Here is a 23,980-nt window from a genome sequence, read left to right as displayed (position 1 = left end):
CTGGCGTACCCCGCATTATGTCATCGGGCATGCTGCAGTTCCAGCGTGCGGAGTTAACACAGTACGGGGTATTGTGCCCGGTAATTTTACGAATTTAAACGGAGCTGGCCGCGATGGGTACAAGTGATGTGAGTACCCGGGTTCAGAGCTACTTCCAAGGCCGTTTCCCCCTCAATTGCCCTCAAATCCGCCCATCATCTCCATCCTGGACAAGACTGAGTGCATTCGTTCACGTTCATCCAAGCAAACGAAGCTTTTATACAAACTGCACTGTCAGAGCCAGCCATGTCGGATCTCGCGAGTCTAGATGTATGTCTATTCATCGGGTTCCGTTTGTATCTCTTATACAGCTCCATGTTAACCCCGTTGTAGACCAGCCAGCACCCTTACCTGCCCCAATCTGCCTCCCTCCTCTTTGACGCCAAAGCAAAGGCAAACCTCAGCTTCGAGCAGATTGCCCAGCACATAGGTCGCAATGAAGTAGCCACAGCAGCAATATTCTACGGGCAGGCCAAGGCGTCTAAGGAGGACATCATCAAGCTCGCTGAGCTCCTGCGCTTGCCGGCCACCGCGTTAGAAATGCAGATGGGCGGCTTTCCGGATCGAGGGCGCTCGGTGGAGATGCCTCCGCGTGAGCCCTTGATCTACAGATTGTATGAGATCGTGCAGAATTACGGATACGCCTACAAGGCGATCTTGAATGAGAAGTTTGGCGATGGTATTATGAGTGCGATCTCTTTTTCGACGAATGTGGAGAAGGAAACGGATGAGGATGGGAACAATTGGGCTATCATTACAATGAGAGGGAAATGGTAAGTATACTCTATAAAAACATTGACTTTCCTTTGACTAGAAGCGGCGTTGAGATGCTGATCGATTTTTCAGGCTTCCGTACTCTAGGTTTTGATACAATGAGATATGGTTATTTTATATGTGGCCAATCAACCATATTTACCCATATTTGGATTTTCCTTGTCTACTTCTCAATGGAATATTAAAAAACGTGGATCAAGTAACCAGCATTCTGTTTTGAGATTTATATCTTCAGTCGTTGAGAAATTTCTCACTGTCTGTTCTGCTAGTATGATATCTATGAGTGAACTAGCCATCTTGTGAATGTCGGGTTCACATTAGACCACCATACTATCTGTCCCATTTTACTCCAGAGCAGAAGCCCATGCTACCATGTGTCACCAGCTGCTACACTGGCCCTCCACTCCTTTACCCTTTTCACGCTCATGACATCTGACGACTAATCAACCCCATAACTTTCTCACCCACACTGAACTGATAACTTCATTTTTCATGAAACCTTCATCTCACTTTCACCAACAGTTCTCGCTCTACATCCATTCAGCCTATCCCTGCCTAACATGGTTGAACCTACGAACCAAGTTGCCCGCCGGATCTTCTGCACCTTCAAGGGCTGCTACCGGTATTTCCCTACCGAAAGGGAGCTTATCAAGCACAAGAAGCATACCCCCGAGCACGACTACTGTGCCCGATGCGATGAAGACTTCGAAGACGAGGAAAGTTTTTTTATCCACAAGCTCGATAGCAACAGGCATATCGCATGTCCTATCTGTGGAGACGAGTTCAAGAGTGAAGGAGGACGCGATGCCCACTTGCGCCAGGTAACGTGTCTTCTGCTGACGAGATGCTCATGCCTTGCTTTGGGCCGCCTGTTTAATATATTGTTCATCTACCTGATATCTGGAATGATAGATCCACCCCACAGACCAGGCTCTAGAATGTGTTGGTTGCCATACCAAGTTCAGTCGCGCACATGCCTTGATGATGCACATCGAAAACGACAGATGCCCTGGAATCACCAAGGATCAATACAAAGCTCAGCGAGCCCAGAAGCTCGCTACCAGAGTAGCCTTGGAGGGTAAAGCGGGCGATAGCAAAGGGCTTTCCCGTGCAGGGCGTGGAGCTGCCGCCGGTTCGACTGTCGAAAGTGTAGATGGCGGTGTTGAAATCACCATGGATCCCTCTGAGTTTCCGCCTCTCGGAAAAGGGAAAGCAAAGGTGGAGTCTCTGCCCCATTTGGCCGTTGGAGAAGGCCCCGACGCCTTTGACGACACGGTTTCTGAGGTGAGCGGAGTGGCTCGTAGCATCAAGCACTGGCCGATGAGTTTTCAGCAGAAAAACGACAGCCTTGAAGATCTTATGGCCTTCTCCGATATTGAATCGACTGAGAAAGCCCAAACTGAGCCCGCATCGAGCGAAGTGGGAGGAATCGAGGAGGACTGGGAAGATCGCCCACCAGAACTCGTCGAAAGTGAAAAGAAGATGCCTCAGCACTTCGTCATCTGGGACACAAAACGGTACTATAACAGCGTTCTCGGAGCGTATATCTGTCCTTGCGATAAGGTGTTCAAAACTGGCGACGAGCTTTCCAAGCATTTGGACTCTGGTATCCATGATGGTGGAGTTGTCTAGTATGTCCCAATCAATATACCAATTCCACTCCTTTTTCGCAATGAATTGCCCTGTCTAACTAGAAATGTTTTAGTTGTGCTGGCTGTCTCCGTCCCTTCAATTTCACACCAGCGCTTATAGCGCACATCGAGTCGGTCACATCGCGTTGCAATATTCGCCATTCGGGCAACCTAGCAAAGGTCGTGGATGAGGCCTCCGGAGGGGTGATTGAGACGTGTGGTCACTATGCCGATGGGACTGCTAAATTTCATGCTGCCCCCAAGCAGGAAATTAAGCCAATGGATTTGGATAAAATCGCCTGGTGAGAGACCACAGGGTGCCTTCCCGTAGGTTCTTTCGGCGAGCAATTGGTGTGGAGGAATTTTCCTTTTTTACACGAAGCTATTAACTTCAGAATGCAACATCACAAGAAAATATGGGCCTGAATTTAATGCTCTGGGTGTCCTCATATATCATGCCCTATGCTAGGGAGCAAACCCAGGACTTTTTATCAGCTCTATCTAGGCTTTTCTTTTTTTTTTCAAGGTAATTGCGTTCGTCAATTCAAAATACTCGAGATAGTAATCAGCTTCAGAGGAGTCCTGAGCACTCTGAACCACTGTCCTCAATTTTGATCGTGTCGCCGGGGCTTGATACCGCATCGATCGAACGGCCGAGTGCAGCTTTGGTGGGCCGTATCCCTGTGCCAAGGCGGGGATTTCCCGAAGCAAGCGCCATAGCATCCGCTCCCGTTGGACTATTAAGCGCGGGATCTTCAACCGCCCGCCGCGTTCTCCCGGACTGTTTCACACGGATCAAGCCCTATCAGCGCCAAGGGTCGGAAGTGTCACCCAGTGCGGCCAGGGGGCCTGACAAGCCTCTGCGATCTCATACCTCTGTTGATATGATATGACTCGAAAACCCACATGTGCCATGATAACGGAAGAAGGCGGGTATGTTGCTTTCAAACCAAGAAAAGCGTCTAGGACATACATACATGAAGTGTGCAAAAAAAAAAAAACAAAAAAAAAAAAAAGAACCTTTAACGAAATACTGCTAATCCGACTGAGAGAATACCTTCGTTATAGATGCGTAATCTTGCTCGCATGAATAGCTGCAAAGATAAGTCTGAATAGATATTGCTTTGGGATGCCATGGTTGTATTTAGGCCTAGAAGTTGTTCTGTGCAGTTGCAGATGGCCAAAATGGGCTCTTCCCGTCGTTTTGGTTTTGATGATTTCACTCAAAGTCTGTGACGGGTGCGCCCGGGTGGGTTGCGTGGGACGTGATGCCGAACTTGCCCAATGCCAGATCTCCATGCCAGCGACTGTGTAGGCTCCGACGGCCCACACAACCCAACAGTCGAACTGGAGTGCCTTCACGTTTACCCCCGAGCACCAGAGTGGAGTTGTGAAAGCACGGCGTAGCTGCTTTCAATTCCTTTGATTTTTCTTTTTCTTTCACGGTTCTGCATTCCTCTCATCCGTTCTTTCGCTGTCACTGGTATATTTGTTCACCCCAATGGCATCCCGGATATGATCCATGATCAAATCGCCGTACCCTTTTCCTTCCTCCAGCGCCTTTCTCTCCTCCTCCATCCGCTTCTCCTTCCATCCCTCTGTCTCCTCACCCATCCATATCTTCTTCCCCAACTCAGCCAGCACCGGCCCACCATCCTCCTTCTCCGCGCCCTTCTGCGCCTGCTGCCGCTGAAACTCCTGCTGTCTCGCAGCCTCTCTCGCACGGCGTATCTGCTCCCTCACCTCCTCCGCCCTCTCAGTGGGCAGGTCTCTGAAGATGCTAGGTGGCTTCTGGCCCTCGAAACGTGCTCCGAGGCGCTGCATGATGCTTTTACCGGTCTGGTCGGCCGTCAAGTAGTTTGCGGAGAAGAAGAACGCGGAGGCGAGGGAAACGCTGTACAGATCTAGCTTTCGCGGAGGGAGGGCGATGAGTATCGGCGCCGCGACAACAAAGGTGATAGAGGCATAGCGCTTGAAAAGGAGGTAGTCCTCGGAGTGGGGGAGTGGTTTGGTGCTGTCGCTTGTGCTAGACGTAGACATTGTGTGGAGCGGTGTATGCAATTGTGCCTCCCGGTGCCGGTTTAGAGGAAAAGTGATTGGCAGAGACAGACAGCTGCTTGAATTTTTGCTCTTGGTGCTCTCTTGTCGACGCAATTCAGTCTCAAGAAATTTTGCTTTCGGTGATGCTGATTGGCCGAAAGTCAGCTACACGGATAATTTGTTCATCCGAGTCACCGCTCATCACGTGAACACCCAGCTGGCCCAAAAAGGGAAAACGATCAAAGTAGTCCGTTTGAGGTGAAAGGCGACGGGAGATCAAGGTAACAAAGGCTTACATTGGAACTCGATCGAAGCACAACTCCTGGGGCATTAACCTGTATAGTTATTACGTTCAAGGCAATATTGACCAACTGCTGAGCTATGAGCTATAAGATGTTACCTCCAGAGCAAGTCAAGGGAAGCTAATTGATGTTTTAGATATTTTTTTCATTTTAATGCATACTCGTTGTAATAATACATATCCATCTAACCGTTAAACTCAAAACCATATCCAACTCGAGAAAGGACCTCAGGAGGAAGAGGGTACAGAGATGCATATCCATCGGGAAGATCATCCTGTGCAACCATATTAGTGTGATTCTTGCAATGGGAGATAGTGGCTACTTACAAAGATTGGTTCGCTATAACGCTTGTATAGATGGGTATAGTTTAGGACGTAAGTAGGTCTGGATCGAGAATTAGCAGGCTAGGAACATACTACGAATGGGAGAGGGAATGCATTGTTATACTCACGAGGACTTCCATGGAAAAGAAAAAAAAAAACAAACCAGGCGAGGGAAGATTTTTGGAAACGTTTCATATCGTGTATGTTTCGAGCAGCGGCGCAAGCTTATGGGTAGAAGTCGTCTCTCGGGCGAGAGTAGAAGCGGATACCTTATGTCGCAAGCCTCTGCGCAGGTATAAAAGAAGGCACGGGATAAAAAAGAATAGCCATGCCTTATGTCCTGAGCTTCAGCACAGGCTTAAACGCAGGCATAGTGGACGTGGATTTTTTTATTTTTTTATTTTTTTTTTTTTTTAGACCATGCCTTATAACCCGGGCTTCAGCACAGGTATAAAAGCAGGCACGGTGGATGTGGAAATTGACCATGCCTTATAACCCAGGCTTCAAGCGCAGGTATAAAAGCAGGTATAGTGGATGTTTTTTCTTGGTAAAAGAACCATGCCTTATGACCTGGGCATCAGCACAGGTTTAAAGGTAGGTATAGTGGATGTGGATTTTCCCTTTTTTTTTTTTTTTTTTTATAAGACCGTGCTTCATAACCTGAGCTTCAAGCGCAGGTATAAAAGCAGGTACAGTGGATGTGGAAGCTTTTTTTTTCTTGGTAAAAAGACCATGCCTTATGACCTGGGCATCAGCACAGGTTTAAAGACAGGTAAGAGAGAAAAAGACCATACCTTATAACCTAGGCTTCGGCACAGGTATAAAAGCAGGCACAGTGGATGTGGGATTTTCTTTTTTTTTTTTTTTTTTTTTTTGTTTTGGAAGACCGTGCCTTATAACCTGAGCTTCAAGCGCAGGTATAAAAGCAGGTACAGTGGATGTGGAGTTGCTTTTTGTAAGACCGTGCCTTATAACCCGGGCATCCAGCACAGATATAAAAGCAGGTATAGTGGATGCGGAGTTTTTTTTTTTTTTGTAAGACCGTGCCTTATAACCCGGGCATCCAGCGCAGATATAAAAGCAGGTATAGTGGATGTGGATTTTTTTTTTTTTTTTTTTGGTAAGACCGTGCCTTATGCCTCGAGCTTCAGCGCAAGCTTAAAGACATGTATAACGGGAAGAAAGAGATCGGGCTTTATTCGAGCTTCAGCGCAGGTTTAAAGACAGCCATAAGAGGGGGAAGAGAACATACTTTATATTTAGGGCCCGAGTCAAGCGAATTTGGCGCATATCCATTCTCAAGGAATAGTTGGTCTGTACCTCTTGCACATATCTTTTATTCTCTCAGCGCAGGTTCAAAGGCAGGAATACGTAAAATCAAAAAAAAAGAAAAAAAAAAGGAAAAGGCAGTTAACAAGATAGCAGATTAGCAACAGTAAAACAGGTTGCTTGAGGGTTCAAGCGCGTGGTTTTCGTCACAAGCTGATAGCTTTGAGAAAGAAAGGAAAGAAAATGAGAAGGAAAAGATCAAGATCAGCAGGGGGTAAAGGGGGTATTTATAGTCGTCCGGCTTTGGTGGGTGAGTCACTGACTGCAATCATTCGACTATTCAGCAGGAAGGGAAATAAGAGCATTGAATCAGAGCATTGAGTCAGACAATGACCCAGTGCATTCCAGTCAGAGAGGTTCCAAGGTATGAGGAAGGATGGGAGTCATGATAGAGTGTGCACGAATGTTGATAGAGTCACCGAGGCAACCAGCTCCCTTCCTTTCTCAAAACAAGAATGAACCTAGTCGTAACGAAAGTTTAGCTTACCCGCGGATACCCAGCCAGGAATTTCCCGGCTTGACGTCGCTGAGTGACTCTATAACTGCCTAGGGGGAAAGCGTCCAGACAATAACAGTAAGCACCGAAACTGCCATGCAATTGCTCACAAATCCATGGTATATTCAAACTTTATTGAGTGGCCAAGGCAGAATTTACTTCCTGCAAACTCGTAAGATGCGTCGACCGTCGCGAGAGTTCGTTCCTGCTCGACCGCTCTGCTAAACTGGGGGAAGGTAAGGACAGCTGCCAAAAAGCTTCAGAGCCCAAAATTGCCTCGCCAAAACTCTGGGGGGAAACAGCATAACCCAATAAAAATGTTGTCTCTTACCGTTAACTTTGTATATCAATATCCAACCAAAAGCTGGCAGGACCAAACTGCGTCCGATACGTATAACACGAAATCAGCAGGATCCACGCTGGCTTCGCTACTACTTCCCGACACTACCTTCTGGCTCTCTTTCCGACGACATCTCGTTCAATATAGTAGTCATCTAAGCCTCGCCTTTTTACTTGAGCCATATGGGTTATCAGTACTGGTTTGTGCTGTGTGAAGACCGTCCTGGGGATTGAGCTTCTTTCGTTTCAGGGCCGAGTGGCTGGGACCAGAGTGGCTGTCAGTCGCCGAGCCATGACTATCTCTTTTCCGTTTCTTTTCTTTCTTTCCAGCTCGGTTTCGTCGTGCTTCGTCTTTTAGCCTCAGACGTGCCTCCACCTCCTCGGATATATCCTCAACGTCAATCGTTGGGATATACGGAGTTACTTCAGCAGCGCTACTCTCAGAGTCACCATGTAATTTCGCTGTGTCGCAAAGGCGCTTGCACTTCTTATTGGAGTTTGCCTCTCGGGGCTGCTGATGAGTGTTTTCGTCTTCTTCTTCGCCATAAGATCGCTTCTTGTTGCTTGGCCTCTCTGGCTGTTGGTCCGAACCAACGGATGACTTTTTGTCAGGGACAGGCGCATCATGCGCAGCTACACCTCCGGCATTTCTCGACGCCGTGTGGCGAGCATCTTGGCTGCCCTGTCTGGTACCTTCGATTATGCCGGTACCCCGGAGCGGCTTAGGATTTAAAATTAGCATTCAGTAACAATCATAAATGATAAAGAGACTCACGAGTTGATCTCGAATCTTCTCCAAATCCTGCATGAGCTGCTGCGTAGCTTGGATAATGGAAGAGATGACTTTGACTGAGTCAGGATTGGAAGAGACGCGTTTCTTTACCATGGCACACACTTGAATGTGGGTGCGTAGATTCAAGTCATGGCGCGATAATATCTAGAGAAGAGGAAAACATTAATGAGCAAACATATTCCCATGACGCACTTGACTTGTTGACTCTCTTGTTGCTCACATCCGGCCACTGAAATGTGTGACTTTTTCTCGAAATACCAGCCAACGGCATATTTCCCGACCCAGAATCCACTTGCGTTCGTATTCGCGTAGAAAATATATTATTGAACATTCAAAACACAGCTTTTAATATGGGGAATCAAACTTTTTTTGAACAATCCCTGTTTCTTGTTGTTGTGATGCTTGAGGACGCGCTTTTGAAAGGTTTGGCGCAGAGAAGGCGAAGGTCAACAAAGCCGAGACGTTGGTTTTAGTTTCCTTTGATTGGCCGCAGCTTTAGGCGTGGCTCGTTCGCCAGGTTCGCTTGGCGCCGCAGAATGTATCAGCCGCAATTCCCAACCTAATTTTGGCGCTTGCGGGAGCTTAACTGCGATAAGCTTTGCGTTGCATTCTGCAGAGATGCCAGCGGGAAAAAGCAAACCAAAGATGACTCGAAATTCTGGTGCGCGGTGGTTACTCACACATAGCACGGTAAAGACGTGGAACGAACAAGACAGTCATCTACAAGCTTATAAGTCATAGCCTCTGTCGGTCGAGTCACCAAACCTTTGGATCTCCAGCTCGACAAGGTCGATGGAATCTTCTCGGATGGCTTTGGAAGTTCCACATGGTGCGCAGTCGACCCCCCAACGGCAACCTCACCAGTCACACAAGCTTCAATACCACAGATAACGTGCGGCGTCTTAATGAGAGCCTCAGGCAACGGGCTACGCTGGAACTGAAGACCTAAAAGCTCAATAAACTAATATTGTCATTGCTCATCCGGACTATGATTAAATTATTTCTCTTTATGACCTATAATTGATCAATATAGAATACAACTCTAGTAAATTCCATCATACACATACATGTAGTAGGTCATAACGAAAAAAAAAAAAAAAAAAAGCTCATTCAGGGATCAACAGACATCGATACTCATCCCAGATCCATTACACATCCCAGTCGAAAAATATGACATCGTCGAGGAATTTCTCTTGGCACGCCCTACCATGCACCGAGGTCGTGGTCGAACCTCGCCAGCTCCCTCTCTGCATCCTCCACGTCTTTCTTCGCCTTCATCCTCATGTAGAATATAGGACAGTCTCGACTCGAGCAGATAACCTCGCAGTGTAGACTCCCCTGACACCTCTGACACTGTGTCCATAATCGTCCAAAACGGACTTCTAGATCCGATACCTTGTTCAGGGTTTTGGAGTACAGCTCGCCTAGACGGGGCCGGCAATTCTCGCAAACAGCCCCCTCTTTCTCATCTTTATCGACGAGTGGTTTCTTGCATCCCATGCACGTTTGGGTCTTTTTCGCAAATTTCATTAATCCACCAAGAGTAGGTGCCGCTACGGAAATAGAGCGCGTATGCTCCCCGGTTAGTAATTGCGCAGATCTTCTTTCACCGAGAATGGGATCGAAAATTCTAGCGAGCGGTTTTGCGAGCTGGTTATCAAGGTAGTACTTTGTATCAATGGGGATATTGTTTTCGAGGACGTAGATGGGGTCTTCGGACTTCTCATAGTTCTTTGAGCCAGTAGCGCCTTTGACGATAACGTACGCAACACGGTCACCAAGCGTAGGAGCTGATCCTACATCGCGTTTTCTCATTCGCTCTGCTAACTCCACATGAGCTTGTTTTGCCGAGTAATCTGACTTCGAGAGAGCTTTCGTAATGACAAGCTTGGACATATCGACTTTATTTTGAAGTAAATCGGCAATGGTGTCCTTGACGTAACTGTCAGATCCGTTAGCACGTAAGCCATCTGCAATGGAAGCCGCTAACCATACCTTTCTGCCCCGTTTACATCTCTGTCAATGAGAATCTTCTTCAGGACAGTCTCAATGACCGTCTGGACCAAGCGACAATTATCTCGTCGGACAGTTTCAATACCTTTGCTATCCATCTTATCAAATTTGTTCGGATTTGTCCAAAAGAGGCCGGCGTAGCGCTTTTTGTTAATAAGTAAATAAGGGAAATAAACCTTCTCGAATTCGAGTTTGATCGGCTCCAAGAACTTCGCCGAAACGAAGTCCGCAGCCTCTTGTCCCAACTTCATAGCCTCAGCGATATCCTTCACCCCAAATTTAACCATAACAGAGTCTGTGTCCCCATATATGACCTTAGCATCATAAGGATACCCGTTTGCCATCGTAAATCGGGCCTCGACTTCATCTTTCGTCTTCATGATCATTTGTCTACCATAACTTGTTGTGCTACTGGCAATAGCCAAACAGGGTAATTTCCCGTTGCTTGCACCGGTGATACCGTACACACTGTTGGCACTAATCTTCAAAGCCAGTTGTCGCCCGTTCAAAACGGCCTTCTTGAATGGGTCAGTTTCAACGGCGAGTTCTTTCTTCGCTCGTTTTCTCGCGGATAATAACTCCTGTAGAATTTGACTCAAAAGCCCTTTTCGGACCTTGGACGTGCAAAACATGTCACCATTTGGCGTCACAATATAATCTTCGTCTTTCTTCAAGTTGAGTTTTTCAACGCTAGTCTTGTTAAGAAGGGTGGTATAACAGAGGTTATGTGCCTGAATGATGCTAGGGTATAGAGATGCAAAATCAAGCGTGGCGATCGGGACGTCGTAGTAGTCCTTGACCGGCTCGATGACTGTTGCGCCTTTGTATTGTTCTTCACCATTCTCGTTCTTAAGGTTGGGGATCACCAAGTCCTGCTCTAAAGCCTTCCTAAAGAGCTGAGAAATGAATTTGACTTGCTGTCCGCGAGATAGAAGAAAATTAAAAGGAACACCAGTAACTCTGGCCATTTCAGTATAATTCACGAGACACATCAATTTGTCCATTAGCCGCTGAGGGAGATAGGCGTCCTTCAAACAATAAACAGCCAGACGTCGTCGAGAATCAGGCGTACCATTGTACAGCTCGGTAATCATGGTGTGATGTACATCTTCCTTCTGCTCTCCTAGGAAGTGGGAACAGACAGAGTTTAGAGTATAGTTTCGAAGCTGATGATCACGCTGGATCAACTGCAAAAGATCAAGTTGGATTCGTCCGTTGGTATTGGTAGCTTTTGTATCCCTATTACCCATCTGTTTGCTGGAGAAGTTGGTGTCCTTCGACTGTGAAACTACGTTTTTGAGTCTCGACCAGTACGGAAAATCGTCACAGTTAAGGTGTCTCGCACGGTCAAGTAAGTAGGGAAAATCGAAGTTTGCGATGTTGTACCCGATGATCACATCGGGATCCACCTTCTCTAGAAACTCTCTCCAGGCCATCAACATCTCCTGCTCCGTCTTAAAGTCTAATATTTGTGTGTTCACGATCAGGCTGCAGCCATTTAAGACGAATACGTTTCGAACAAAAGGTTTAGATTCGCCATATCTGGTAACAACATTGGCGATTTGAATAACTGGGTCTTCATGGGCTTCGGGAAAGATCCCCTTTCTACCCGCGCATTCAATGTCAAAGGATAAAATTCGAAGAGGTGCCATTTTTGCCCATTCACCGTCATGGGGATGAGCTATTAAGTCACGATAGTGAACGACAGCCTCGATTTGGCAGTTCGAGTATCGTTGATGTTCGGGGACGATTCGATACTTGGAAGGAGGCACTTCAACCCACGACATGCCAGAAATCTGTTATAGTCGCTAGGTTAGAAGACAAAAGGCACGTCAAATAGCATTGCTTTACTTACACCAGTGTCAATCATAAAGCGCAGGATATACTGGATGTTATCAAACGTAAGAATGCCATCTGTGCCGCCGACTTTCCAGAGCCCTCTGTAATTTGCGTTTCCGCTCTCAATGGTTGAACGAACCCTGTTGATGTATTTCGGATCTGTGACAGTAATCCTCAAGTAAGGATGTTGCTGATTACCCTGGAAGCCCAAGAGGTTTTCCTTCATCACCATTTGGACGTTGTGTATCACAGTCTGGTGATTCCCAACGTGGTTCTCGAGATAGGCGCCGAACGGTTCGCAGTCCGATTTGGTAAAGGAAACAGGCGCAGCAACATATAGATAGTGTTTAAAATCAGTAACATGTAAAAGAACAGAATGTCCGGTCTGAGTAAGAAGAATGTCAGCTTCATTGACGTCGGCTCGCTAGGTTTATCTTAATGGACCGTACCTCTGTAACGCCGAATAATCTCACCGCGGTTTGGTCACCTGAAAACGGACCCTCTTCGGCCTCAATCTGCTGAAAGCAGAGAGAGTCCCTCATAGGATCGAAATCATCCAGGCTAGGCCGCTCCCACTGTTGATCTTTCTCTGCATTGGACTCTTTAAGCCCGCTGATGTCCTGCGTCAATTTCTCCAGAACTTCCTCAACGAACTTGCTTTTATGCTGGGACTGGCTGGAAGCGGGAGTAGCAGCCTTTCGGAATCCATCCTGCAATCGAGGCCTTGTAATGATACTGGGCTGATCGGCTTCAAGTTTCCGCTTCTTCGTCGCGTTAGGAGATACGGGTTGCAAATTCTCGTGAGCCTTGGTGGAATCGCCGAGAATTCGCTTTTGCGGCTTCAGAATAGCTTCAGGCATGATCACATTGGCAAACTGGGATGGCAATCAATGTGAATTGAAAGCAATTTACGGAGTAGACGATGGTAAATCATGGAAGATGATTTTCGTGTTAAGTCGCGTTTCCCCGAGTGCTCCTGACGTGACGCATTTGGCGTGTTTGCCAATTAAACTGCTTATGTCAGGCAGCGGACGCGCTCTGTGTTCATCACGTGATATGTCGTCATCGTATGGCGCCGAAATTGCCGACGACCATCAGTAATAGACAGCCGAAGAACAACGTCAACACGGAGCACCTGTTGCTCTTAAATCACAATCCTTTATGCTATGAGATAACACATTTATACATCTTGCTGGCAATTCATTTGTTCGACGATCTATGTCCGTCCACACCAGTATTCATTGAGACCCAAAAGGTCCCTGGCAGCTGTGGAGTAAATAGGACTACTCCGTACTTATTGGGAAATAGGCCCCAACCCGTAAGAGCTACTCACTCATAGAAATAACAGAATGGCCCGTCAATTACATCTACGGTGTCGCGGATCTGTACTGGATCAGTGATAGGCGTCAAATCGATCAGATCGTCTAGAGTTCCCTTGCGAGATGGGGGAAGGTTTTCATAAGTTAGGGTACCGTAAAGGGTATCTTTCCTCGTCTCGATATCCAGCCACTGCCAAATTGCCCATATACGATCTACTTGGGCGTGGTGTGGGAAGAATAAAGGGTCCTGTGGGCTAGCGTAAAGGTCCGAGACTGCCCGTAGCTAATCAGCCAGACGTACAGTATATCAAAAATGGTTGGAGTATGTGGAAGGAAGAACTTGTAATCAACGTCTGAAAATCACTTACATGCTCCATTCATTCCACCGCCGAAATAATGCCCACCGCCATGGGCTCCAAATTTGTTGAGCTGGTAGTTGGAATGACCCTGCCTCCTATCCCCTGTAATACGTGCTTGGAATCCCATCACGTCGGTGCTCTCCTCAATAACCCAGACGGACCAATTAAATGCAAGATAGTGCTGCCCGATATATGGGTTTAAATCGCGCCTCAGACAGTGAGGTCGATATTCAAACTTCCCCTCAAGACGCCGATAAGATGCTTGCGAAATCGGACCAAAATTGACGGTCATGTCGGAAAATGGACCAGTATGCACGCATCCTCCACCAGTTCCTGCTGGGAACTCGCTGTTGTACTCCCTTGATGGTTCGAATGGCGGGGGAGGCCATAAAACCCATGTCTCATTGCGTTCAACAGCAGCACCGTTGCTCCCAAGGCTGTAATCTGAGCCATCGAGAATCGGGGAGCTATCCGGTTCATATACGTCGTATCCCCATTCCCAGTATCTTCTCATGGTTAACAAACAGGATTGTTGGATAGGGTTTTTTTTCTTTTTTTCTTTTTTTTGGAAAGGGGGGGATAGTCTTACGGGTGCTCCCCTTCATATCCACATTCTTCCCTGAGAACTTTCTCGTACACAAAAGTGAAGTAACGATGCCAGTGTAAGAAAGAAAACTAGTCTATTTTAGCGAGGATTCGTGATCCAAAAGCGGAAAGGCATAAGAATACTCACATTGTTATGGATTGTATGTGTTTGATTGATATGAAGAGTGGTAAACGTATCGAAAAGGCCTTTGGCTGCGGGGACAATTCTTTCATCCAAAAGGGAAGGTTTCTTTTGTACACAGTAAACAGCATCGATATAATTTCTCCGCTCTTCTTCAGATAGGGTGCGCCTATGAAAATTAAGTATTGCTTCAAATGTTTGCAAATATAAGAGGCTCACCATTCCTTACGGATCTTCAATGTCTCAAGGGTACATCCATGACCTCCGTAATCGCCACTAGTTTTGAGTGCGCGCTCCTCCAGTGCCTTTTCAAGGTTCTCTCTTGCCTTGGCCTGGAGCTCAAGCAGCCTTTCTGCACTGTCTTTGTCTTTGGTAGGGGCAAGGAGAGGAGAAATTGCAGCAGATATAGCCAGTCTCCACAGAAGAACCCAAAGAATAAATGCAGAAGGGATCATCGTACCAAGCGTTATCCCAAAAGAGACTATCCAATTGTATCCCGATTATCAGAACCAGCTATAGAAGCCTATAATAGCCGCACAAGAGCGCTGCTAGTCTTTCAAGGAGAGTTGAACCATGCCAATGAAGAGTACCAAAGGTTATATATAAAGGTCGAGTAGAAATACTGGCAGATCTCAGCTCTTAATGGCAGCAGAGCGCCAACAAGAACAACAGGCTGGCAACTGAATTTCCGAAGGCCGAGGATCTGCCAATTCTCCATTAAGTGCCGCAGACTTTGATAGCATGGCACAAATGACATAAAACTACTAAAGGCAGGTGTTCAGGACATTCCATACCTGCAACCTCCAAATAATGAAATAACAAGCCGAATTTCAAAATGAACCAAAAATTTGTCAGGGGCTTCACGCGGTTCGGATGAGAACTGAAAACGTTGTCGAATGATAAGGCCTCTAAAATGCAAAGGTATGGCTCATACTCGGAAACAAGAGATATGGACTGGTAGCCTCGTAACGACAGGGCCATACCTAGAGTAGAGGTAAGTATGGAATCTTAGCTTCGTTAGACGATTTGAATCTAGATTGCCTGTATAGATTGTTGTCTAGCCAGGAGGGGACCACTGCCAGAAGTTTGTTTCGCCTGGGAACACAGCCACCTGTACTGCCGCGCAGGTGCATATCAGGATTCTAGTTTCACTTCAAACATTGAATGCCAGCTTTGTCCAGATAGGAGAGTAACATAAAGCAAGACCCTAGCAGAACAGATTCGAGCAACACAGAACTGCAGTGTCGCTGGGTGATACCGAAAGGAGTGGATGGATCCTGCCACATTCTAAGTGCCCTTTGGATATATAAATGGTTATGTGAGAAGAATATTGAGACAGATTATAAAGTTGATCTTTATCTCACCAAGGCCTTGTTTGGAGTGAATTGCCACAGTAACAGATTAAATGAAGTGTTCCATGGAACACTATCCATGCCAAAAAGGGAATACCAAAGCGAGTTATCAGCCAACTATTAACCCAAGAATATATCTCAGAAGGAAAGTTAAAAGAGTATGGTCCGGCATGGCTTGGAGCTGACAAAGCCATCAAGGTCAAAGAATGCAGCTATCTTACAACAACGCACCCCAAAGACACCGTATCATAGAAAGAAAGAGGTCAAAAGAGTCCCTCTGAGGTATTTGAAGTATAATACAATGCTCAAAACCAATATTAGATCCCAACAAGTTGCCTCTTTGGGTTCTCTCAAGTCTCGTCGGTCTTTTTGACGGAGCTGTCCTTAAGGGTTCCGGTACTTCAAAAGGAATAGACGGAATTGTGAATGGACTTTTCAGCGGTGTTCCATTCTCCAAACACCGATGATCGTGGCCCAACGGCAGAGACTGGATCGAAATAGCCTCGGGAAACCTTCACATGGATTTGCGCGTGATGGAGCAATCCACACACGAGCAAGAGAGCCAGGATGTCATCTCTGATCTCGTAACTGCCAGACTGTGCGACAGAGCCCCCAAGCCATTCTGTAGCACAGCGTTGTAGTGCTTTTGCTCCGATCCAAGATGCAAGATGCGTCCAGTGGCAGGGCGGGCAGGAAATACCTCGCGAGAGTTACGCAGGGTGCAGGACGGCGCTAGTCCTAGATAGGGTTAGACTGTGCTTGTGGGCTCAGGTCGCCCCAGTCCGCCGTAGATTGCCGCCGATTGGTTGGGGCGGACGAGGCTGGCCCATCTCGAAGTCGCCCAGGGCTGGAAAAAGAGACTCGAGTCAAGCGTGATGCTGCGACAGAGCAGCACCTCTTTGCCGGACAGCCGTTGAGACCCGTGAACCTCCCGAAGGAGCCTTTTTTTTTGCCCGATAACTGCTCCGTAGCGAGATGTTGAACCGGCCGTGAATGAACGGGGCATGCCATCCCATAAGTTCTACGATCAAGCCAGTGCCATGTAACCGGCCGGGCCGTCACGGCTCACTGCTCTGAAAAATCCCGATCTGTGCGCGCGCCTATCGGCGAAAGGGAGTGGCCAACCGTCCAATTCCTCAGTAATGGGCCCAAGGCGGAGCCATCGCAAGTCCCGCCTGGGATGTTTGCAGTGCAAAAGAAGGAAAATCAAGGTATGACGGCCGAAGCGCGGTTTCCAGTCGTTTGTCCATGATAAATCGCTAAGTGTGCTCTTCATTTGCTTTTGGATCTCTCGTTCTTTTGCGCATTTTGGAGCTAACTTGCTATTGTGTGTTGCACAGTGTGACGAGGCTCCTCCGCCATGCGGGAATTGCAAGAAGCACAATATCGAATGCCAGTTCGCTGCAGTTCCGGTCAAGTCGTCCAGTGCTGCAAAACATGGGCCACCGTCACAAGCCCGCCCTGTCCTTCCTCCCCCCGGTGCTCTTATTGCGACAGCAGGTCGAGTGAACCCCGTGAACAACCTGCACACAGGGGCCACCCCAGCCTATCTCCCGCCTACTCCTCCGAATGCTTTCAATACCACTCCATCCGGCGCTGACCAGCTTGACATCTTCAGCTCCTTCGTCGGGCCCACGACCGATCTTATCTCTGACCTGCATCTTCATGACCTCGAGCTGCTACATCACTACACAACTCAGACATATCGCACGTTATCCTATAATAATGAGCACAAGGAGATATGGAAAAACTACATTCCCAAGGAAGCCCTGTCGCACCCTTTTCTCATGCACGGCCTTCTCGCAATAGCAGCTTTACATCTTTTCGAATACTGTGCGGAAGAAAGCGATGACCGCAGAAAGTACCTAGAACTGGCCACCCGGCATCAGAATCTAGCCCTGTCCTCGTTCCGACCACAACTCAGTAACATTACACCCTCAAACTGCCAGGCGGTGTTCGCCTTCTCCAGCTTAATCGCCGCCTTGGCATTTGCGTTCTCCAAATCGGCAGGAAACATCCGTGCCGGCGAGCCGGTCGAGCAGGTACTACAGGACTTCTTCCTCTTCCGCGGCGTCGAAGGCGTCTTGACCGCATTCTGGGATATCATCCGCAAGGGCAAACTCGGGCCACTGGTCCACCGACCGTCAGACCCGACGTGCTCCCAGCCTATATCAAGGGATGTAATTAATGCTCTCGATTATTTGCACGACTGCAACGGCGAAAATGTCACCCAAATCAGTGCCGAGGAAAAAGCCGCATACAACCACGCCATCCGAGAACTCCGGATTTCATTTGAAAGGTCTCCGTCGAGCTGGGAGACGGTATTTCGCTGGCCGATTGTTCTACCAGAGGCTTACCTGACGCACTTGAAAAACAGGCGGCCGATGGCCCTGGTGATTCTCGCACACTACTGCGTTATACTGGGTCGGCTCGACGCGTGCTGGTGGTCACAAGGCTGGAGCGGACACCTTTTCGAAGCCATATATCGGTCTTTAAACGTTTCTTGGCGACCCTTACTGCAGTGGCCAATGCAGATGATTGGCCTCACAGAGAGATTGGCCAATATACCATAAGTTTCTACTAGTAGTTTGCAATTTTTGGGCGGTATTTTGGTTAGCGGGTGCCGTACGGGGTATACTCAATAAACCAATGAAAGACCTTTTTTTTTTTTTTCAAATCGTGCCTAAGATGAATACACGGAGGCGAAAAATATATCGGATGAGGGTGGCGATGAAGGATTATGGGTTCCCTGAGGCCCGACCACCAGGATCGGAAAGGGTCAAAATTGGTCATTAGCTATATCCCCTTATTACACATAAGTTCAAAACTAGATTTTTAACTGGAATGTTGGGTTTTTCAATTTACAGTGGCATGTACGGAGTACTTTACAATCAATTTCTGTTCAGGTTATTAATGTCGACTATCTATTTCATGATTGGGAGTTCTTCGTAAACGCATAAAAATCATCACGACATGATCACAGGGACAGTGTCCATGTTCGCTATTAAATCCATATGTCCGGTGTTTGCATCTGTAGGTTCGTCTGTGTGTAATATTTCATGCCCCCGAGTTATCCTCTGTCAAGGACAGAATTTCTTCCAAGCACGACTTGACGTCCTTACACGTCCATCTCCTACGATGGTCCAGCTCCACCATTCCGGTAATACATCGCGCAAGTTTCTCGGGAATCGCCACTGCATTGTCCTCACAACCGACGGTTGTCCCAGAACAATCAACCTTGGCCATAAAATCGCTCGGTAAAATCGGCTCCACCCCCCTCTCGGGCATGTTGGTGCGCGAGGCACGTTTCGCCCAACCAAAGCCGTTTGGGGAGCAGGTTAAATCTGACAGCACCATTTGTCTTTCCATACGGGTGTCGAATTTGTATAATAGCTCAAAGAGTATAACCCCGAGCGCATAAACATCCAGGGACTCGTCAATTTGAAGTTTGCCAGCAACCTTGGCCGGGCAACAGCAAGGTGGGCTGTCACTGTTTTCGGGAGGGCTGGCGTGGAAATGGTTGCGTCTGCAACCCTGGGTGCTGTGCTTACACTGACATGCCGGTGGGCGGTAGAATTCGGTGCCAACAGGGCCGGGGCTCGTGTGAATACTTGTCCGGTTGCTTTCCCCGTCATTGCACGGAGATATATCCGCGACCAAGCCGAAATCGCCGATTCGTGGAATAGTATAGTGAGTTGCACATTTGCCGTCCCTTTCACATGGCAGACAAGGCGTTACATCCTGGCTTGAGGGAAGGGAAAGGAAGACATTTGCCGGTTTGAGGTCGCGGTGGACAATTCCTTGGGCATGAAGATATTCCACACCAGATAGGATTCCTAGAAGAATACGAATCGAAGGCATGAGACGGTAACAATGGCGTGGTGAATCACCTGCAGACTCATCGCTTTGCGTACGAAGATACTTTGCTAAGCTCAGTGGGTGTAAAGACATTTGTATGTGCAAAGTGATCGGGGACACCTTGCCACCGACGGCTTTGCGGTCCACTTGAATAGACATGTTCTCTCCTGCTCCATCAGTGAATATATCAGTTTCCAATTCGCTCGTTGAAATCGTTGCTTGAGCTTTCGCGTCATAGCTAAACCGTCTCCCAATTGATTCCACCTCATCTTCATCCACTTGGCCGTCATCCTCCCCATTATAACTTTCAACGAAGCTTCTCCGAGGCTTTCGAGAATCCGCTGTGTCTCTAACCCCTCGCTGAACTTCTGGAGAACTTGACAGTGAGACAGCTTCTTCAAAAGCACGCTCGTCCCTAGAAGAGGCTTCGAAAACGATGCCGTGGCTAGAATCTTCGAACACAACCCCGTGGCTTGACTCATCTTCACCCACTGTGCCCTGACTTAAAAGGCCTAAAGGTCTATTCACCGGTCTGGCTGGTTCTGAAGGCAATTGCACCGCAGCACTGTATTCAGCCCAGGCACCAAAATACCGCACAACATTCCCATGATCTAACCGGGCAAGTGTCCTAATCTCCCTCAAAATATGATCCAATTCCTGTATTCCGCGATCTTGCAACTGCTTTACTCGCTTCGAGCTCAGGGGGATTTTCTTAACCGCATAAAACTGGCCATCGACATAGTTCTTCGCTTTGTACACAACACCATAAGAACCTTTTCCTATCAAAGATTTTTCTTCAAACTCTGCTGCGTATCGAGACATCAAAATGCTCGGGTTATATGACTGGTAAACGCCCGGTAGGTTCACGAATGGAATATGACCCATTGGGTGGACGGGCGGCGTTTGCATAAAATTCAATGGAGTTGGTAGACGATCCCCAAGCGCAAGTTCAGTACCGCTAGTCAGCAGTCTCTGAGCAGGAGGTCTGTTCTCTGATCCCAGGGGCAGCTTGTTTGCTCCTAGATCGTCGCGATCCTGCGGCGATCTTTCCGTGGTTCCGCGACCCAGCACTACTCGACTTTCACTTTTCTTCCCTGTGCAAGATGGTAGAGAATCTCTCGCGTTCAAATCCATTCCTTCCAATGCGGACAACCCAAGGACATCCAAACTTTCCCTGTAGTATTTCCTGGTCGTCTCCCAATCATCTCCGTCAACACCAGCTGCCAGGACTCCATTGGCTGACAGGAACCGAGACTTGTGGGCATAAAGACGTCGCCCCAGGAGCTGAACCTCAGGTGATTCGCGCGTGAATCGCCCATGACTTCCCGCTTGGGCATTGAGAATTTCTGTCGCTTTGGAGAGACAATAATACTCCAGCAGAGCGGTCGTCATCATGGTCGCGTGTCCCTCGGCATCTAATCCAGCAATTTCATGCTCTGGATCTCTATGCTCCAAGACCCCTTCAAATGAACCCGTGATGGCTTCGTCGAACGAGGGTTGACGTTCGCGCCTCTCATGCCGATCTCCGGTGGAATCTTCATTATGGGGCAGCTGGTGTTCATTTCCATCACGATTATACTCATCTTTGTCGGATACGCTATCCTCGTCGGATGACGATATGTCAACTGGGGAGCGAAACAGAGACATTTAGGGTATCAAGATGAAAATAGGCAGTGGACCGGGGAAAAGCAGCCCATAGAAAACAGCCTCGACAAATTAATAATTAGTATAGAGGAATCGCAGTTAAGCTATGTCTCCTCGGCCTGAGGAGCTCTGCGCAATGTGATGCTCTCTCACGCCCGTGGAGGTGGGGACCCAAGCATCGCAACCCAGAGAAAAGAAAGAGAAAACTGAAAATGAGAAAATAGCAAAGGCCCCAATGTCAATTGAATTCTTGCATACTGAAATGTCGAATGTTCCCTGTCATTTCAAATAGACACTGTGAATGATTCTTGTTGCTTGACGGGTTTGGTTGATTCGGCGCGTGTGAACAGTTACTTACTTATGCCAATAAGGTTCGATCAGATTCCATGCGATTCAACAGGCCAGGCTGTTGTCTTGACGGTTGTTAGGCAGCAAAACATATCAGGCTGCTTTATTCTGCTTGAGAGCTTTTTGAAATACCTCTTATAATCAAGAGAGACCCTGAGTTTTCCCAAAATGCTACACACATCCTCAGTCCAGAGTTGTAACCTGTGGGTAGTGAGGGGAGGGCGCAAGCTTTTGACCTAGCTAGTAGTTCCTAGTTAACTGATTAACTACTCTAAGGATGTTGAGGAATTGCTCTACTGTTAAAATTCTTTCAAATTATCTAGCAACTCTGATCATATCAGTTTGATCGCGTTTACCGCAGTTGAAATCCTTCTCATTCCTTTTGATATGATGCTAGAAAGAACTATTGTTGAAGCATTAAAAAAAGAAAAAAAAAATCAATTAGAATTAGTATTTGGTATTGGTTTACTACCTAAAAAAAGCTCTTCTTGGATTGAACAAATATCAACTGGCCCTGCACTGGGCCGCATGATAAACAGAACATGGTGGATTTTCGACCCCTGTACTCTGTACTCAGTACTCTTTCAGTAACTCATGTTCAAGCAAATCTACGGCAAGGAGGGCATGCGAAGAGCTTGACTGACTAGTTGCATCGCCAGCCATTAACTAGAGCATAGCCACATTTTGAAGTGTGTCTCTGAATGCTTAAAGCCTTGTGCTTCACAAATATGGCCTGAATTGGGCTCTCCATGATATCTGACGCACTCCCACAACATATTTTGCAACAAGATGTCTGTAGGGTTCGGGTTTTCTGTTGGTGATTTCCTCGCGGCTCTCAGACTTGTCGGAACTGTCATTGATGCTCTCCGTGAGTCGTCCAACTCAGGATCAACATACCGCGAGCTTCTCAATGAGCTCTACTCCCTCGAGACAGCGCTCCTGCGCGTCAAGCGCATCGATCTTGACGGATCTCAGCACGCTGAGAAAATCGCATTGCAACAGGCCGCCGCGCAATGTCAGAGAACGATTGATTCCTTCTGGAAGAAGGTCGAGAAATATCAACCGCATCTGCAAGGCGGTGGAACAAGTTCAAAGCTCAAGGATGGGTGGAGCAGGATAAAGTGGGCTGTTTGCCGTAAAGATGATATACAAAACTTCCGGGCTGAGATCGCAGCCCACACCAGCTCCATTGAGGTCTTGCTGTTGACCGTCCAAATGAACGCCACCACCATGCACGCTCGCGCTGAGCAGCGCCAATACGGGACCCTGGCGGGGAAGATACAAGCGTTATCAAATCAAGGCATGAGCAAGCTCGCTATTATCGCCGATAGCATCGCCCAAAGCGTCCAGCAGGGGGGACGCCTGCTTGAGACAAGCGAAAAGGTTCTACAGACAAACTTACGAGCGTTCCAAATGATTCATGATATACAACGCTTTCTACTACATATTCCGACTTAGGTCCAACGCCAGCAGCCTGTCTACATGATTGATGCGTTCAACAAGGAGAGTCCCTTTCACCTGGAATTTGTCCGGTCTGCCGAAGCCTTGATTTCAATCCTCAAGGTGAACTTCAAAGCGTCTGGCTGCGGACCGGGAATGATTGACAGAGGTGAATTCCTCATAGAGGAGTCCGGTACTCAGAATTTGATTGACATTTCTAAACCTTGGGAAACATGCTTTTATCCGGGACAGCGTGTAGCCATGTGTATGCTCTTTAAAGAAAAACGCGTGCGAGCATCTTGCCCAAGATGTGGAGCGGAATTCCAGGGCCCAACGGATAAGGAGGTAGAATGGTAAGTGAAAGCGTCCTTTACCATCTCGAATAGCTCTCTTTTACATTTACATGTCTAGTAGTCGATATTGTAGCCTACTCTTTCCAAACTGATAGTATCAAAAATTATTAATGGGATCCTTTCTTGCTGCTGTTTCATTCAAGGTTGCTGACATGGCGTAGCATTACTTGTGGAACCGTATTTTGTCGGGTTAAGGAACCGAGCCGAGCGGTGCAAACACCCACGTGGAAGGATATTCATCCCGATGAGCATGTGCCCCTGCACCCGGGGAAAATGAACCAGCCCGGAAAGAGGAAACATCGGGAGAACGATGAACCCGATATTCAGATGTTTCGACGCGTCCGTATCATTAATCCAATGGAATTCGCCCGGCCAGATACAGGTTTGATCACAAAACACAACCTTTTCTTGAGAATGAAGGGCGCCATTCCAGGGGACCTTTGGAAGTGCACACGAGATCAGGCACTGGACCTGTGTAGGGCTGAGGAATTGCCTAAACAGCAAGGGCTCAGGAAGATCCGTGGTTCAGTGGTTTCCTTAACATGAGTTCAGTGTCAGGGAGAGGAATATCTGTTTTCTTGCTACCCCTTGACATCTCTTATTTTCAGTGACAAACGGCTTCGCCCCACGCCCATAATTTGGGACCTACAGACAGGCCAAAA

General features: G+C 47.6%; 10 protein-coding genes across 10 annotated transcripts; 5 read left to right on the top strand and 5 right to left on the bottom strand.

Moving 5' to 3' along the window:
- The first annotated feature begins 168 nt into the window (after positions 1 to 168).
- CIMG_09477 (cyanate hydratase) lies at positions 169 to 1,167 on the top strand. The gene is made up of 3 exons (XM_001239855.2): positions 169 to 309; positions 373 to 812; positions 886 to 1,167. The coding sequence occupies exons 1-3, from the start codon at positions 286 to 288 to the stop codon at positions 905 to 907; spliced, it is 486 nt and encodes a 161-aa protein (XP_001239856.2). The 5' UTR covers positions 169 to 285; the 3' UTR covers positions 908 to 1,167.
- A 44-nt stretch (positions 1,168 to 1,211) lies between these two features.
- Positions 1,212 to 2,750, top strand: CIMG_09476 (uncharacterized protein; the record flags this gene model as incomplete). Its single annotated transcript, XM_001239854.2, has 3 exons — positions 1,212 to 1,634; positions 1,726 to 2,444; positions 2,519 to 2,750. The coding sequence occupies exons 1-3, from the start codon at positions 1,374 to 1,376 to the stop codon at positions 2,748 to 2,750; spliced, it is 1,212 nt and encodes a 403-aa protein (XP_001239855.1). The 5' UTR covers positions 1,212 to 1,373.
- Positions 2,751 to 3,539: 789 nt separating this feature from the next.
- CIMG_12353 (uncharacterized protein) lies at positions 3,540 to 4,530 on the bottom strand. Its single transcript, XM_001239853.2, has one exon. The coding sequence runs from the start codon at positions 4,482 to 4,484 to the stop codon at positions 3,885 to 3,887; it is 600 nt and encodes a 199-aa protein (XP_001239854.2). The 5' UTR covers positions 4,485 to 4,530; the 3' UTR covers positions 3,540 to 3,884.
- Positions 4,531 to 5,667: 1,137 nt separating this feature from the next.
- On the top strand, positions 5,668 to 6,656 carry CIMG_13612 (uncharacterized protein; the record flags this gene model as incomplete). The annotated part of the gene is made up of 5 exons (XM_001239852.2): positions 5,668 to 5,703; positions 5,839 to 5,881; positions 6,045 to 6,064; positions 6,261 to 6,421; positions 6,599 to 6,656. 5 exons carry the CDS (start codon positions 5,668 to 5,670, stop codon positions 6,654 to 6,656), a joined length of 318 nt encoding a protein of 105 aa, XP_001239853.2.
- Positions 6,657 to 7,424: 768 nt separating this feature from the next.
- Positions 7,425 to 8,483, bottom strand: CIMG_09473 (uncharacterized protein; the record flags this gene model as incomplete). The annotated part of the gene is made up of 3 exons (XM_001239851.2): positions 8,287 to 8,483; positions 8,049 to 8,210; positions 7,425 to 7,994 (listed from the first exon to the last, which is right to left on the bottom strand). Exons 1-3 carry the CDS (start codon positions 8,395 to 8,397, stop codon positions 7,425 to 7,427), a joined length of 843 nt encoding a protein of 280 aa, XP_001239852.2. The 5' UTR covers positions 8,398 to 8,483.
- A 535-nt stretch (positions 8,484 to 9,018) lies between these two features.
- CIMG_09472 (DNA polymerase (pol2)) lies at positions 9,019 to 12,855 on the bottom strand. Its single transcript, XM_001239850.2, has 4 exons — positions 12,368 to 12,855; positions 11,935 to 12,303; positions 10,062 to 11,875; positions 9,019 to 10,008 (listed from the first exon to the last, which is right to left on the bottom strand). The coding sequence occupies exons 1-4, from the start codon at positions 12,776 to 12,778 to the stop codon at positions 9,270 to 9,272; spliced, it is 3,333 nt and encodes a 1,110-aa protein (XP_001239851.1). The 5' UTR covers positions 12,779 to 12,855; the 3' UTR covers positions 9,019 to 9,269.
- A 305-nt stretch (positions 12,856 to 13,160) lies between these two features.
- CIMG_09471 (tyrosinase central domain-containing protein) lies at positions 13,161 to 15,251 on the bottom strand. The gene is made up of 5 exons (XM_001239849.2): positions 14,543 to 15,251; positions 14,330 to 14,492; positions 14,186 to 14,271; positions 13,606 to 14,102; positions 13,161 to 13,510 (listed from the first exon to the last, which is right to left on the bottom strand). Exons 1-5 carry the CDS (start codon positions 14,776 to 14,778, stop codon positions 13,248 to 13,250), a joined length of 1,245 nt encoding a protein of 414 aa, XP_001239850.2. The 5' UTR covers positions 14,779 to 15,251; the 3' UTR covers positions 13,161 to 13,247.
- A 1,507-nt stretch (positions 15,252 to 16,758) lies between these two features.
- CIMG_09470 (uncharacterized protein) lies at positions 16,759 to 19,441 on the top strand. Its single transcript, XM_001239848.2, has 2 exons — positions 16,759 to 16,886; positions 17,016 to 19,441. Exons 1-2 carry the CDS (start codon positions 16,818 to 16,820, stop codon positions 18,246 to 18,248), a joined length of 1,302 nt encoding a protein of 433 aa, XP_001239849.2. The 5' UTR covers positions 16,759 to 16,817; the 3' UTR covers positions 18,249 to 19,441.
- On the bottom strand, positions 18,733 to 21,394 carry CIMG_09469 (PEK protein kinase; the record flags this gene model as incomplete). Its single annotated transcript, XM_001239847.2, has 1 exon — positions 18,733 to 21,394. The coding sequence occupies exon 1, from the start codon at positions 21,178 to 21,180 to the stop codon at positions 18,733 to 18,735; it is 2,448 nt and encodes an 815-aa protein (XP_001239848.2). The 5' UTR covers positions 21,181 to 21,394.
- A 920-nt stretch (positions 21,395 to 22,314) lies between these two features.
- On the top strand, positions 22,315 to 23,864 carry CIMG_13611 (uncharacterized protein; the record flags this gene model as incomplete). Its single annotated transcript, XM_004444848.1, has 3 exons — positions 22,315 to 22,908; positions 22,984 to 23,318; positions 23,480 to 23,864. 3 exons carry the CDS (start codon positions 22,315 to 22,317, stop codon positions 23,862 to 23,864), a joined length of 1,314 nt encoding a protein of 437 aa, XP_004444905.1.
- Positions 23,865 to 23,980: the final 116 nt, after the last annotated feature.

Source organism: Coccidioides immitis, assembly GCF_000149335.2.
Source record: "Coccidioides immitis RS genomic scaffold supercont3.5, whole genome shotgun sequence".
NCBI lineage: Eukaryota > Fungi > Ascomycota > Eurotiomycetes > Onygenales > Onygenaceae > Coccidioides > Coccidioides immitis.
Note: the sequence above shows the minus strand (reverse complement) of the source record. Positions and strands in the feature narration are given on the sequence as shown.

Excerpts from the sequence above, each read along its gene's own strand:
- CIMG_09471 (XM_001239849.2), bottom strand. The coding sequence starts at position 14,778 with ATGATCCCTTCTGCATTTATTCTTTGGGTTCTTCTGTGGAGACTGGCT. Across the intron at positions 14,272-14,329 it reads CACATACAATCCATAACAAT|TTTTCTTTCTTACACTGGCA; the intron begins GTGAGTATTCTT and ends AAAATAGACTAG. Across the intron at positions 13,511-13,605 it reads CGGTGGAATGAATGGAGCAT|TCTCGGACCTTTACGCTAGC; the intron begins GTAAGTGATTTT and ends AGCTACGGGCAG.
- CIMG_09472 (XM_001239850.2), bottom strand. The coding sequence starts at position 12,778 with ATGCCTGAAGCTATTCTGAAGCCGCAAAAGCGAATTCTCGGCGATTCC. Across the intron at positions 12,304-12,367 it reads GATTATTCGGCGTTACAGAG|ACCGGACATTCTGTTCTTTT; the intron begins GTACGGTCCATT and ends CTTCTTACTCAG. Across the intron at positions 11,876-11,934 it reads GCTTTATGATTGACACTGGT|ATTTCTGGCATGTCGTGGGT; the intron begins GTAAGTAAAGCA and ends CGACTATAACAG.
- CIMG_09470 (XM_001239848.2), top strand. The coding sequence starts at position 16,818 with ATGGGCCCAAGGCGGAGCCATCGCAAGTCCCGCCTGGGATGTTTGCAG. Across the intron at positions 16,887-17,015 it reads GCAAAAGAAGGAAAATCAAG|TGTGACGAGGCTCCTCCGCC; the intron begins GTATGACGGCCG and ends TGTGTTGCACAG.
- CIMG_12353 (XM_001239853.2), bottom strand. The coding sequence starts at position 4,484 with ATGTCTACGTCTAGCACAAGCGACAGCACCAAACCACTCCCCCACTCC.
- CIMG_09477 (XM_001239855.2), top strand. The coding sequence starts at position 286 with ATGTCGGATCTCGCGAGTCTAGAT. Across the intron at positions 310-372 it reads CGGATCTCGCGAGTCTAGAT|ACCAGCCAGCACCCTTACCT; the intron begins GTATGTCTATTC and ends ACCCCGTTGTAG. Across the intron at positions 813-885 it reads ATTACAATGAGAGGGAAATG|GCTTCCGTACTCTAGGTTTT; the intron begins GTAAGTATACTC and ends TCGATTTTTCAG.